Raw genomic sequence first — 13,565 nt, 5'->3', positions numbered from 1 at the left:
TTTTTTTTTTTTTTTTTTTTTGCAATACTATTTAAAAAATGTTTTTTAGTTAATTTTTATAAATTTTAAAAATTAAATGTAGGTTTAAAAACTGAAAATTCCATGTAAAACAAATACAGTATAATAAATAAATAAATCTCGAGGAAAAAAATTGTTTGTAAAACGGAGAACAAACACTCCATCTGGCTCACTAGAACATATCGTCAAGCGATTTGATTATCGGCCACTATGGCTACATGTTCGAATTTGAGAGAAATTTTTTTTCTTTAGCTAAATGGAATGGAAAATATAACTATATTTGTGGTCTCCTACGCCAACTACACTGCCTCACTTTATATCTATTTCTTATAACTTTATTTATTTACTCGAAGTGTATGTATACACACGTGTGTATTAAAATTGTCATATTATATTTTTTATTTGTTACGATATTTTATATTTTTAGTAAAAATTATATTAAAAAAATATAAATTATGTATTAAAAATTTATTTGAAATTATTTTATTTATTACAATATTTTCTATTTTGAGTAAAAATTATATTAGAAAATACAAATTATGTATTAAAAATTTATTTGAAATTATTTTATTTATTACAATATTTTATATTTTTAGTAAAAATTATATTAGAAAATACAAATCATGTATTGAAAATTTATTTGGAATAAATATTTTAAAAATATATATTAAAATCGAGGAAATTTTCGATTATGAATGGAGAAACTTCGGGAATTGAAGTAAGAAATAGTGACGTGAATAAGAACTTAGAAGGCTTCCTAATCAAAAACTTCCTTCGAAAATAATTCAGAAACAATACATTTACACAAAAAAGTTTCAAATGAAATGAGTTTCTTTAAAAGGAATTCATAAGATATGAATTCCTCAAGATCTCATAACAATAAAGATGTATTTTTCAAAAGAATTCATAAGATATAAGTTTTTAAGATCGAGATGTATTTCAGTAGCCGAACAATCCTCGAACATCTCAATCTCATTCATAGCACACAGAAACAACTCTAGAAACTAAGATCAGCAAGCAACACAATTCAGGCTATCGAAACGCACCAATCGAAGCAGAATTTTCTCAATCAGATCAAAATTAAACCATCCGATTCCAACCAGCAGCAAACATCAAAGCAAAAAGGACATAGAAGGAAACAAAATACCAGCACTGCAATAGCACGGAGGATCGCGCTGCAAGGTCTTGAGCTCCTTCAATGTCCGCTAAGACGCCTTCAGAAAAACCTAGAAAAAACAGCGAAAGATCACTGCGATCAGATCAATCCAGGAGAAATCAAAACAAAATGTTTGCATATATAGATTAAAAAGATTACCTGATGAACAACGATTGAAGAAAATCCCTCGCAGCTAGATTTTTGGCTTCTGGATCTCTAAGCCGTGAGGCTCGTGAAGCAGAGGATAGCGAAAAATAGAAAATGAAAGAAATTTGGTTGAGAAAATAAGAGCATTTATTGTGACCGTTTAGTGTGGGGCCCTCTAAATCGCGCCGCTCATGGTTGGCACAGTTTCTTATTCATGCGTCTGCAGTGGGCCTCATCCTCGGTCTCCGACTCTAAAATGCGTCTATTATAGAGAGGGTTTAACTCTATTTTAACCAGTGTCTCGTACCGTCTAATGACTGGCTCTGATACCATTTGTAACGGCTCAGTCCTGTGCTACTAAATATTATTCATAAGTGTTTTAAAACTGCGAGACTCACTGTAATATATAACCGACCAAAACAGACAACATCTGATAGTTGTGGGCTTTAGGCTGTTTGTAACATTTTATGACCATAGTCACAATAAATGCAACCTAAAAAGTAAATAAAAGTCTTCGTTATGGATAAGCTAATTATGCATGATAACACTCTATGCTATGCTAATATTTAAAGCTCAATTACGAGTCTTTATGATCTAAAGTGCGTAATGGATACGTTCTTTTCGAGCCGAGCAAGAAATTGCATAGCATCAACTCAACAACCTTCTACGTGTAAGTGATGATGGCTCATTTATCTTACGATTTAACAATTACACCCTAGACTCGAGATTCATATAACGACCCACAATTTAGATTCATAGATAGAACTCAGTGATTTTCAACACCTTCTTACCTTAAAAAAACGTGTTACCCAATTTACTCAAACTCAACGATTTCTAACATACAATTGTTCTACGTCAAACTTACTTTTCTTAACGAAAAATCCTAATAAACCAGTCATTTTCTTGGTCAATTTTCTTAGTTCAATAATTGTAAGAGCGAATGATCAAATCATCGATTATTTAAACTAAACTCGACTTAAACGTAATTAACTATGTATTTTGAACATTTGACATAACATTAATTGATAATTACCAAAAATATCTAAACTTGATAGTTTTTACCGTTTATATCATTTAATTCAATTTTGTTGGGTGCAAATGGCCAAACACATTAAAGACAAAAATGTTTGGAAAGAACCGGTCGGTTCAAACCTCAAATTTGGTCGGCGGTAAACATTCCGTAATCCAAATAATAATAAATAAATAAACATTTTATTTATTTATTTATTTATTTATTTATTCCCATATTTATCCCAACAAAAAACCTGCCAATAACATATTCCAACATTTTTTAGTTTTTACATTTCTTATTTGCAATATAGAATAAAATAAATATTTTTATTTTAAATGGAGAGGGGTTGGATTTTAAAATATATTGTCCCATTTAAATTATAAAAATTAGGTTAATTATATTTTTCTAGTCGAACCAATTTGAAAATAGAGTTACCGTTTATTATAAAAATCCAATTTAAATTATAAAAATTAAGTTAATTATATTTTTCTAATCGAATCAATTTGAAAATAGAGTTACAGTTCAACTAATTTTAATATTATCATGAAAATTAAATATTTATAATTTATAATCTTGTGAATATTTGATATTTAAATTTAATGAAATTTTATATTATAGATAAGAGATTTATTAAAATAAATTTTTTTAATATAAGTTTGCTAAATATTTATTATTAAAAGTTATTAAGATTTATTATCAATAAACTCAAATACTTAAAATTAAACATATGGGAATGAAAATTAATTTAAAAATTATTTTAATAGTCTCCCTTAATAAAAATAAAATAGTTAATTAGAATTAATTAGTTAAAATTCAACGAAAATATTTATTTATATAAAATTTTGGTAATATTTCTGCTCTAACACCAAACATAACATTAAATATAGTGATTTGATTCTCGAATTTTTTATTTTATTTTTTATTTTTTCTCAAAATTGCAAAATATTTTAGAGGTAAGAATTTTAACCATTACAAAATTTTGCATAAATAATAATGCATTTTCTCCTGAGTTTTCAAACAAAAGTCTATAAAAAAATTAAAAAATGGTAATAATTATTCGAATAAAAGTAAATATTGTAAAATTGTCCAACTTTAGCTGTGATAAAATTGAAAGGTATAAAGTAAAATTTGACTGAATAAATCGGTAAAAAAGAAGGAAACAAAATGGTAAAAATTGATTCTTTTCCCAATCATAACATCGGATTATAAGAAAAAACAATTTTTCCAAAAAAAAAAAAATCCCATCATTTTGACAAAGAATTCTGTGGCTGACAAAATTTTTTAATAAAATTATCAAAAAAAATTCTAAAATAAATACGCAGACAATAAATTTTTTTATATAAATTGATCTTTTAATATTAAAATAAAATAAAATAAATTTATATTCTTAAAATATACAATTTTTGTAAGTTAAATAAATTAAATCCTAAAATTAATAAATTTTCATTTTAAAATTATTAATTTGTAATTCTCATATTTAAATATAGAAAAATAGAGAAAGAGATACCAATTAATTAGGTTAAAAAAAATATTTTAGATCAATTACGACAAATTTCGTTGGTTGGGTCAGTGACCCGAACAACACCAATAAACTTCTAACTTAACTTAACTCAATCCTCTATTTTTAAGGTGAATTGGGCCGGATTGTTCTTTTATAATTCATTATTTTAAAAAAATCACATTTATCCACCGTACATTTTACAATAATAACTAAAATATCAAATATTTACAAATCACAATACATCACTATCATAGGTTATAAACATTAAATATTCTTAATGTTTTTAAGAGTACAATAAGATCGGCTTGTGACCCTATTTTCGAGTTGACCCACAAAAAAAAAAAAACAATTTGTTTGTAATATATATATATATATATTTGTATTTAAATTTCCACATTTAACATTTGAAATTAAGAGGAATGAAATGTGCATTAGGAACTACAATAAACTATATATTAAAATATATAACATGTGAATATTACAAGTTATTATATTTGCCAAAAATTAAAAAATTAAATAAAAGTTATTCTTATTCCAATCCAACAAATTTCCCATTATTGATGAATATCATCAAATATGAACATTGAAAAAAGGCTGATATTTTAAGACAAGTGCATATGGTCAAAGCATTTAGGAATCCTGCTTATGTTTTCTTGCCCTCAAATTCTTGGTTGCTTCTAACCCATTTTTTCAAACCCTTAAATAATAATATAATTAAATTGCATCTTTAGTCCCTCGACTCTAAAATTTTTACAAATTCAGTCCTTGAATTTTCAAATTTTCGTATTTACCCAGTATAAGCTCCAGATTTTAGGGTTCTATTAAACATAACATTGTAACGTATACCTAATAGACCAATTCAATTTTTTTTAATTTTAATTTGTCGTGAATTTATTAGACAGAAAATTAAAGGTTTAAGGACTTATTAGATATTTTATTACAGCCCAGATCCATCACTAGCCGATATTGTCCTTTTTATCCTAATGGATTTATTAGAAAATTAAAAGTTTAAGGACTTAAGATTTTTTTTTTTTTTTCTAATGGATTTATTAGACAGAAAATTAAAAGTTTAAGGACTTATTCAATATTTTGTAAAAACCGAGACAAAAAATTAAAAGTTTAAAGACTTATTAGATATTTTGTAATAGCCCAGATACACCGCTAGCAGTATTGTCATTTTTAGGCTGCTAGGGGAAGGTTTTCACGTACCCTTATAAATGGTGGTTTGTTCTCTCTCTCGGGCTTTCTTTCAAGGCTTTAAAACGCGTCTACTAGAAGAAGGTTTTCACACCCTTATGAATTGGTGATTTGTTCTCCTCCCCAACCAAGGTGGAACATCATTAAAAAGCATAAATTAGATGGACACGATTAAACTGGAAATTTTAATTCATATAAACATTGGAAAAAAGATGGGTTATTTAAAATATATGTTAATTTAATTTAAGTTTTAAATATAGTTTTCTCTAATGTATTTTTATTAAAAATGATTAATTCTAAATTATCAATTAAGTGATGAGTAAAAGGAAGAAAAAAAAGGGCCGATTCGTTGCTTCGCAACCAATGCGCCACTTTGCACATGAAAAGATGTTCAATTTTCCATTTTTTCTCTTTAAAAAAATTAAATTACGAAATTATCATATATTTACATATTCCAAAATTAGGAAAAAATATCCAATATTATTGTTTTTTTTTTATAATAAAGATTTAATTTTACGAAAATGTCACTTATGTTGATATATGATATCGGACAAATTACCAAAATAATAAATAAATAAATATTTTTCATTTATAATTATATTTTAGTTTTCTTTTATGATATAATGAAAATGTCTACATTTATATAAATACCCATTTGCTTGTAAATAAATAAATAAATAATTGCATTATTAAAATTTTATTAATTTCGTTTATTTAAAAATAATTATTAAAATTGAATACTAAATTCAAAAAATTAAAATAAAATGGTTTAAAGTACTTATAATAAATATTATTTATTTATATAAATTATGGTATTATTGTAATGATATTAGATAAACTCTAAATTTATAACGTTTATTAAAATTATAAAATTTAATTACTGATATTTAAAAATATTTATCAACTTTTAATTTTATATCTAATAAATAAATTATTTGAATTATTTAAAAAATGTTAATCATGATTTAGAATTAAAAAAATTATTAACATATTTAACTGAACTTATAATTAATGAAAAAGATACTTAGCTTAAATAAAATGAAAACTAAATTATATATTATTTTAAAAAATAATAATGGTTTCAAAGAAAAATAATTAAAAGAGAAAAACACGTAGAAAATAATAAATTACTTCAACGACAATTCACGCCCGCTCCCCCCCTATAAATACCCCACCCTCCGCCACTCTTTTCCTCACCCAGGCTTCTTCACTCTCTCTCTCTCTCTGATCTCTTATGGCGAAAGACGACGTGACGGCGCGGGGGTTCTCCGGCAAGGACTACCAGGACCCTCCGCCTGCGCCGCTGATCGACGCGGCGGAGGTAGGGAAGTGGTCCTTTTTCAGAGCCCTGATTGCTGAGTTTGTCGCCACTCTCCTGTTTCTGTATATCACTATCTTGATTATTATTGGCCATAGTAGCCAGTCTGACCCTCACCAACTTGGCGGCAACGCTTGCGGCGGCGTTGGCATCCTCGGTATCGCTTGGGGCTTCGGCGGCATGATCTTCATCCTCGTCTACTGCACCGCCGGCATTTCAGGTTCCTAAATTGTTAATTATGCTCTAATCATTAAACATGTCTATTTAATCTACGTCAAAGTTAACACCGAATAATACATATCCATTTCAACGACAACAAGAGAGCGAGCCGAGAAAAATTATATCAATATTCCTCATAATGGGTGGAAACCTCTCCCTAATAGATGCGTTTTAAAATTGTGAGACTTGACAACAATACGTAACGGATAAAAACAGATAATATTTGGTAGCAGTAGACTTGAACTGTTACAAATGGTATTAGAATCAGTAGCCAGCGAGGACGTTGGGTCCCCAAGGGGGTTGATTGTGAGGTTTCACATCAGTTGAACAAGAGAACAAAACATTTCTTATAAAAGTGTGGAAACCTCTCCCTAATAGATGAGATCCCACCTCGGTTTGAGAAGGGAACGAAGTATTTCGATATGAAAATCTCTCATTAGATGCGTTTTAAAATCGTGAGGCTGATGGCGATATGTAATGAGTCAAAGCATATGGAGCTTTCACTATTATATAATTAATTAATTAATATTTTGTTTAAAGGAAGAGGAGATTATATTATAAATTTTTAAAAATTTTGTTCTAACACTATATTATATTTTTTTCATAGAAAATATTTATTGATTTATTAAGCTGTTTTATTTTAATTTTAAAGAATTTATATTAGAAAACTGAAATTATTCATTAAAAAATTCGAAAACTTTATTATTATTATTATTTATTTTTGGATGAAATGAACGGCAGGCGGGCACATAAACCCGGCGGTGACATTCGGGCTATTCTTAGCCCGAAAGGTGTCGCTGGTTCGAGCAGTGGCGTACATGATAGCTCAGTGCTTGGGAGCCATATGCGGAACGGGGCTGGTGAAAGCCTTACAAAGGGACTACTTCAACAGGTACGGCGGCGGTGCGAACCAGCTCGCCCACGGCTACAGCAAGGGCGCCGGCTTGGGGGCCGAAATCATCGGTACCTTCATCTTGGTCTACACCGTCTTCTCCGCCACCGACGCCAAGAGAAACGCCAGAGACTCCCACGTTCCTGTACGGTCTCCCTCCCCTCCATTTCCTTAAATTGCTGTTTAGTCCCTCCAACTTTTATATTATTAAAAATTTTGAGAATTTTAAGATATTATGACGTCATAATATTCTTTACCCATATAAAAAAATTGCCTTTTTTCTTCATTTTTTTTTTACTTATTCTCTTTTAAAGTTCAAAGGTTTAAAATTTCTATATTTAATATAATCCTTAATCCCTTGGGTTTCGTGTAAGAATCTCCCACTACCCTCCAAAAAAATCTCGCCCACGTGGCTGCCACGTCATAACGCCAGCTTTGCTTCTCTTAATATTGAGTTTTTTTTTTTTTTTTTGAAAGATATTGGCTCCGCTCTCGATTGGGTTCGCCGTGTTCATGGTTCACTTAGCCACCATTCCCATTACCGGCACCAGCATCAACCCGGCTAGAAGCTTCGGCCCCGCTGTCATCTTGAACCGGGAAAAACCTTGGGATGATCATGTTAGTATCTCTTACTTACAGCTTTATCTCGACTTATCTTCTAGTTGGTTGAGTTGGTGATCCGAACAACTTAAATAAAGTTTACAATTCAACCCTATATTTTCTTTTTAGGTTGAATCAGATGGTTTGGTTATTCTGTTATTAAAATTATTTTTAAAAAATTTATACAATACATGATACATTAATAATTAAAATCTCATAAAAATGAATTATCACACCTTCACAAATGTCAACTCAGGTAAGGTTGAATTGAATTGTAATCTTATTTTCAGATTGGTTAGGTTGACCGATTAAAAAAATGTCAACTTAGGTCAACTCGTGAACTAACCTAAAATTTTTTAGTTTTACTAAAATTTAACCTAGCCCAAACTGAGAAAAATCTAACCCAACTGAACCTTTACGATTTAGGTTGAGTAATTCGAGTTGGTTGGGTTCTCGTGTATGCTAAATATCATTACTTGTTTTAACTATAACGTTAATGTTAATGGGCCGGGTCGGGTTGTTTTTTTGTTTTTTTGCAGTGGATGTTCTGGGTTGGGCCTTTCATCGGAGCCGCCATTGCAGCGCTCTACCACCAGTTCGTTTTGCGGGCCGGCGCGGGTAGGAGCCACCCGTCCGTTTGATCCCATTTCTAAAGCCGAAAGTCAGCATTTTCACATTTTAATTGGAGCCGTTTGTTCAAAAATGATTTATTTTTATTTTACCTTTTAATTTATCTTATTCGTGTCATTGTATTTTATCCATTTGGCTTATTAATGATATATATATTTTTTAATTTGTTTGCATAATTACTAATAATAATTTAAATATAAATTATAATTTATTGCATTATTTTGACTAATTAAAATTTGGAACAAGCAGCAAATAATAGATTTTTTTGAAGGTTAGTTTTATACTTTATAACTATTATTAATAATTTAAGGCGACTTTTAAATTATCTTTAATTTAAAATCTCGACTATAGGTTAAATTACAAATTAGCCTTTATAGTTCGAATAATATTAAAATTTAGTTTAAAAAAAATTAAAGATATTAATAAAAATTTAAAATATTAACAAAATATTTTTTTAATATAAAGTATAAAGTTTAGAAATATTAGTTTTTATTTTTTTTTACGGTGTTTTTTTTCTGCTTTCCCTCCCCACCTTCCTTCTCTGTTAAAGCCCCGTCGGTTCCGCGACTTTTCTTATTTCCTCCCTCCCAGCGCCGGCGATTCTCCACATCGTTCTTCATCTAACTCGAGAGGCAAAGATGCATCTGTGGCCATCGACGAGGATCAGAGACTCTTTCAAGAGTGCTTATATCCAAAAGCTGGAATGGAACATCCACAGAATGAAAATCCAGAAGCACCAGCAGCAGCAATCTTCGAGCAAACAGAACTTGTTGGATAAACAACAATCTTCTGATGCCGATGGCGAAACTTCAGGGAAATCCAGTTCAGTTTCCTTTGGTCATCGAGTTCTTGAATTCTGCTCTGAAGTTCTCCTGCTTCTCTCCTGTTGTTATTGTTGCTATTGCTGTGGAGGTGATTAATTCTTCTTTTCCCCTTTTTGAACTGTCTAGCTTTCTAATGAGGTTTTTCTGGAATTGAAGTTCGTAAATGCTGTACGATCATTTTCTGAAAGTCGTTCTTGCATAATTTTTCGGATTAGGTTTAATTTTAACTGCAGAAAGGACTATAATAGCTTCAATAGTTTGGGCTGAGGGTTGTGGTTGCGTTTGGTTGTTGTTATGATTATATTGGAAAAAATAAGTTTGATATAATTGTAGGATTAAGTTTTTGAGTTCAACAGTGATCTAATTTTAGAGTTCACTTTTTCTTTTGGCTCTGTGCTGATTTTAGAATCAGAAAAGTATTACGAATATCGTGACCTTTTAGCTTAACTTTTAGGGTTAAACGATGACCATATTTTCTCTCCCAGGCTTTCTTTAAGCTTGGACTAGGCTTGAAAGTGATACAGTTCTTAAAATTTCTTAAATCTTTTTAAGAGGAGTTTTGCAGTTTTGTGGCTGATAGGAGAGGTTCTTTGAATAGTTTCCTGTTTGAAATGGTATTTCTAGGGACGTGGAAGCTTTGAGTGCTTCAATGGATTTGTTCTAGATGGAGCTGATACTCAAAATTTGCACCAAAACAATTTTCTTTTTCTCCACGAAAACTCGGTTTCTTACCAAAAGAAACAAACAGCAAGCCTGCTTATACTTTCCTGTCAAAAGAAAAAACCTGCTGAAAGTATTTTTGCGTTGCAATTGTTATCTAGTTCTAAAAAGCAGAAAAGATGAAGAGTTTGGGATTTTGTTCATTTGGCGAACTTCAATCGAATTAATGTTCGATACTGTGAACAGTTTTTTTAGTTAGTAATGTTGCCGTTGATTCGATTAATTGCAAAAGATGAGGGTGAACAGATCGCAGCTAGATATTTTGAATGATCATTGCTAAACTTATCTTGGGATCTAACAACTTAAAGCCAATACACCATAGGTTCAAACTAAATTATTATTAGTTAGTTTGAAGTTTTAACACAGTTTTCTACTCTGACACTGTTTTCAATTATTGTTAGACCCAAAAACTGTAGTTAATTGTCTTATCATACGGTCACTGCATGATATTTAAAGATGCTTTTCTCTGTTATAGTTGAGAATGTTTCTTGCCCATGTTCATCTGAGATAAGACTCCCCACTCACACACAATTTTTGTAGTAATTCCAAATTTGTTAGGCTTGGCAAGTTGGCTACTGTCTGCCCCGTTACATTTATCTTCTATTACGAGGATGTGATGGTTAAATTATAAGTTTAGTTTTTAAACTTAAAAATGATTTAATAGATTCTTCAACGGTCAATTTTGTGTTTAATATGTCATTTACCTACAAGAAATACATCAAGAACTCGTTAGACACAAAAAGTAAGGTTCAAGCTGTTGAGGATTATTGGGAGTGAGTCCCACATTGGTTAATTTAGTGGAAGATCATGGGTTTATAAGTGAAGAATACTACCTCCATTGGTATAAGGCCTTTTGGAGAAGCTCAAAGCAAAGTTACGAGAGCTTAGGCTCAAAGTGGACAATATTATACCATTATGGAGAGTCGTGTTCATCTAACATAGTATCAGAGCTAACAACTAGTATCGATCCATCCTAACACACAAGCAAATTGTTTTGACCAAATTTGATTCATGAAGAATAGAAAATTCATAGTGAAAGTGTGTGTAAATAGAGACTGAATTACAAACATCTGATACAAGCACCATGTTCTTGCAGCTTGCCTCTCCGAAGAAGAAGAAAATTGATGCTGAAGTTAAGGATAGATGCTTGGAATTGATAAAGGCAACTAATTGATGCAGATGATATTTTCAGTATCTGTACTGGAGCCTCGTCATGAACAGGTAATATCGATGATCATTGGCATATATTGATCTCTTTGTACAGTCAACTTGGATTTGGATGCTGGACAGTTTGATATGTGGATTTGTTTATTTTAGGCTACACATTTGTAAGTACCAACACTATTTATTGACTTTTTCGGACCATACCCAAACTTAGATTTTTATTACCTGTTCACTTTTACCATCGAAAACACACTTTAGTAATTTATAGTCTTAGATTTCAAGAACACATAAGAGTGAGCTGACCCTACCTCCTTTTTTAGTGGAGTTGTATGAGGTGGAAGCTCCATGTACGGTTTTGAAGTCGAGCCTTTCCAACAATAGGGTTTAGGGATTGATATGATGATTGGTTTAGGTAGAGCAATCGACCTACTACGGACACATGAAAGGATTAGTGGGTGAAACCGTGATCCACAAACTTAGGCATGAGACTCACCCTTTACTTGAGAATGAAGAGGAAAAACATAGCATGTCATGAAAGTGAGGTGAGGTTTGGAACCCTTTTGCAGAAGGAACGCCTCGCTAGACAGGCTTCTAGAGTGATTAGGCCTTTTGGCATAGCCAAGTCAATTTGCTCGCCAGAGCCATGCTTGGTAGAGCCATTGTGTGGAGGCGAAGTAGATGTACGGGTAGTCCTGCACAAGGTTAGAGGAAATAATATCTTTCTTCTTTCTTCCTTTATTTCCCATGACGACTAAGAATAAGTAAATCACAGACTTTACTTCGAATTTTAGACCTCAATATCAAGTCACAAAACCTTGATGAGAATGCCCAATGTGTAGAGAGCGAGTCCCACATTGGCCAATTTAGGGAATGATCGTGGGTTTATAAGTAAAGAATACATCTCTATTGGTACGAGTACGAGGCCTTTTGGAGAAGCCCAAAGTAAAGCCATGAGAGCTTAGGCTGAAAATGGACAAATATCATGTGATTGTGGAGAGTGATTCTTAACACAATGGAGGTAAAGAGCCTCGTGACATTTGGTACTATTTGTTATATCTTGGTTTATTATTATTTATTTTTGGGATAAGATTTTGAAAAGATCAATAGAAAAGTATAAAAATAAAAAGACTGCAAAACAAAATTGTCTGATAGAAAAACAAAATAACAGCCATTATCAATTGGGCCATTCAAGTTACCATGCATAGACCTTCGGCCAATTATCCTTAAACGAATATTATAATAAATTATATATTTTTAACATTCATGCATTTTAATTCTATCTAGCACCATTGAAAATGTTAGTTCTAGTCCATTTTAAAGAGCGAGTACTTTAGTCTATGTTTGAATTTTTTTTAACATAAAGTCTACTAATGAAACGACTTGCTAAATAAAAAAAAAATGCTATTTTAAAAGACTAAAGTGAAAGTTCTACAATTACATGAACAAATAAGCCATCAAATCAAATATCGATAGTACATGATTGCGAGTGAAGTATTAATATATTATAAACCACCTATTAATTTAATGGAATACCATTATTTACCAAACTCTTAGGCTCATTTATGGTACGAAGGGAAGGGGAGAGGTAGATGTAATAGTAAGCATAAGTAATTACTAACAATTATCTTCAACAAAAAAAAAAGAAAAAAAAAGAAAATATATATAGTCATAAATATCTTTCACTCAAAGCATCACTAACCATTAGTGTGATTTTCACTAATTATTTATGTATTTTTTTTAAAGCAACACGATTGGGTGTGTCATAAAAATCATGCCAAAACTACTTCAATTATATTTATAAATTTTTAAAAATTTCAATAAAAAAAATTATGGAAACTACTTCATTTAAAAAGTTGTCATTTTTGGGTTTGCCCATTTTAAACTTTTTCTACGGTTAGTCAGGGAGAGATTTCCACACATGTATAAAAAAATATTTCATTATTCTCTCCGACTGATATGGTTCTAAAAAAAAATAATAATCATATTATTTTTTTTTTAAATGGGGTAGATAATTTTTACACGTTAATTTAAATTTAAAGGTGATATTTAAGATTTTTAAAAAGAGTAAATACTGTTAAAATTTTAAAAATATCTTTGTTGGTAAATTTAAAAAATTTAAAAGTGTTTTTTTTATAAATAAAATATAAAATGTAAAAATATTTTTTTA

The 13,565-nt window shown here is 30.4% G+C and overlaps 3 protein-coding genes across 4 annotated transcripts in view; 2 read left to right on the top strand and 1 right to left on the bottom strand.

Annotated features, from left to right (window-relative positions):
• The window catches only part of LOC111449833 (endoplasmic reticulum metallopeptidase 1), a 27,409-nt gene extending 14,870 nt beyond the window's left edge, over positions 1 to 12,539 (bottom strand). Inside the window, exons 1-2 of one of the 2 annotated variants that reach the window (XM_023089896.1) lie at positions 1,334 to 1,417; positions 1,166 to 1,244 (exon numbers count right to left, since the gene is read on the bottom strand). The gene's annotated coding sequence lies outside the window, so the exon portion shown is untranslated. Of the gene's footprint in view, positions 1 to 1,165; positions 1,245 to 1,333; positions 1,418 to 12,527 lie in introns of those variants that run through there. The other variant, XM_023089900.1, reaches the window with a different exon arrangement.
• Positions 6,233 to 8,757, top strand: LOC111449837 (aquaporin PIP2-1-like). Its single transcript, XM_023089905.1, has 4 exons — positions 6,233 to 6,569; positions 7,310 to 7,605; positions 7,938 to 8,078; positions 8,600 to 8,757. The coding sequence occupies exons 1-4, from the start codon at positions 6,266 to 6,268 to the stop codon at positions 8,699 to 8,701; spliced, it is 843 nt and encodes a 280-aa protein (XP_022945673.1). The 5' UTR covers positions 6,233 to 6,265; the 3' UTR covers positions 8,702 to 8,757.
• On the top strand, positions 9,201 to 11,624 carry LOC111449839. Its single transcript, XM_023089908.1, has 2 exons — positions 9,201 to 9,602; positions 11,331 to 11,624. Exons 1-2 carry the CDS (start codon positions 9,329 to 9,331, stop codon positions 11,357 to 11,359), a joined length of 303 nt encoding a protein of 100 aa, XP_022945676.1. The 5' UTR covers positions 9,201 to 9,328; the 3' UTR covers positions 11,360 to 11,624.
• Positions 12,540 to 13,565: the final 1,026 nt, after the last annotated feature.

This window comes from Cucurbita moschata, unplaced genomic scaffold (assembly GCF_002738365.1).
Source record: "Cucurbita moschata cultivar Rifu unplaced genomic scaffold, Cmos_1.0 Cmo_Scf00011, whole genome shotgun sequence".
Lineage (NCBI taxonomy): Eukaryota > Viridiplantae > Streptophyta > Magnoliopsida > Cucurbitales > Cucurbitaceae > Cucurbita > Cucurbita moschata.
Note: the sequence above shows the minus strand (reverse complement) of the source record. Positions and strands in the feature narration are given on the sequence as shown.

What these genes read in the sequence shown, in the direction of transcription:
- LOC111449837 (XM_023089905.1), top strand. Translation starts at nt 6,266, where the DNA reads ATGGCGAAAGACGACGTGACGGCGCGGGGGTTCTCCGGCAAGGACTAC. An exon ending in CTGCACCGCCGGCATTTCAG is followed by an intron (nt 6,570 to 7,309) that starts GTTCCTAAATTG and finishes AATGAACGGCAG; the next exon opens with GCGGGCACATAAACCCGGCG. An exon ending in CCAGAGACTCCCACGTTCCT is followed by an intron (nt 7,606 to 7,937) that starts GTACGGTCTCCC and finishes TTTTTTTGAAAG; the next exon opens with ATATTGGCTCCGCTCTCGAT.
- LOC111449839 (XM_023089908.1), top strand. Translation starts at nt 9,329, where the DNA reads ATGCATCTGTGGCCATCGACGAGGATCAGAGACTCTTTCAAGAGTGCT. An exon ending in TTGTTGCTATTGCTGTGGAG is followed by an intron (nt 9,603 to 11,330) that starts GTGATTAATTCT and finishes ATGTTCTTGCAG; the next exon opens with CTTGCCTCTCCGAAGAAGAA.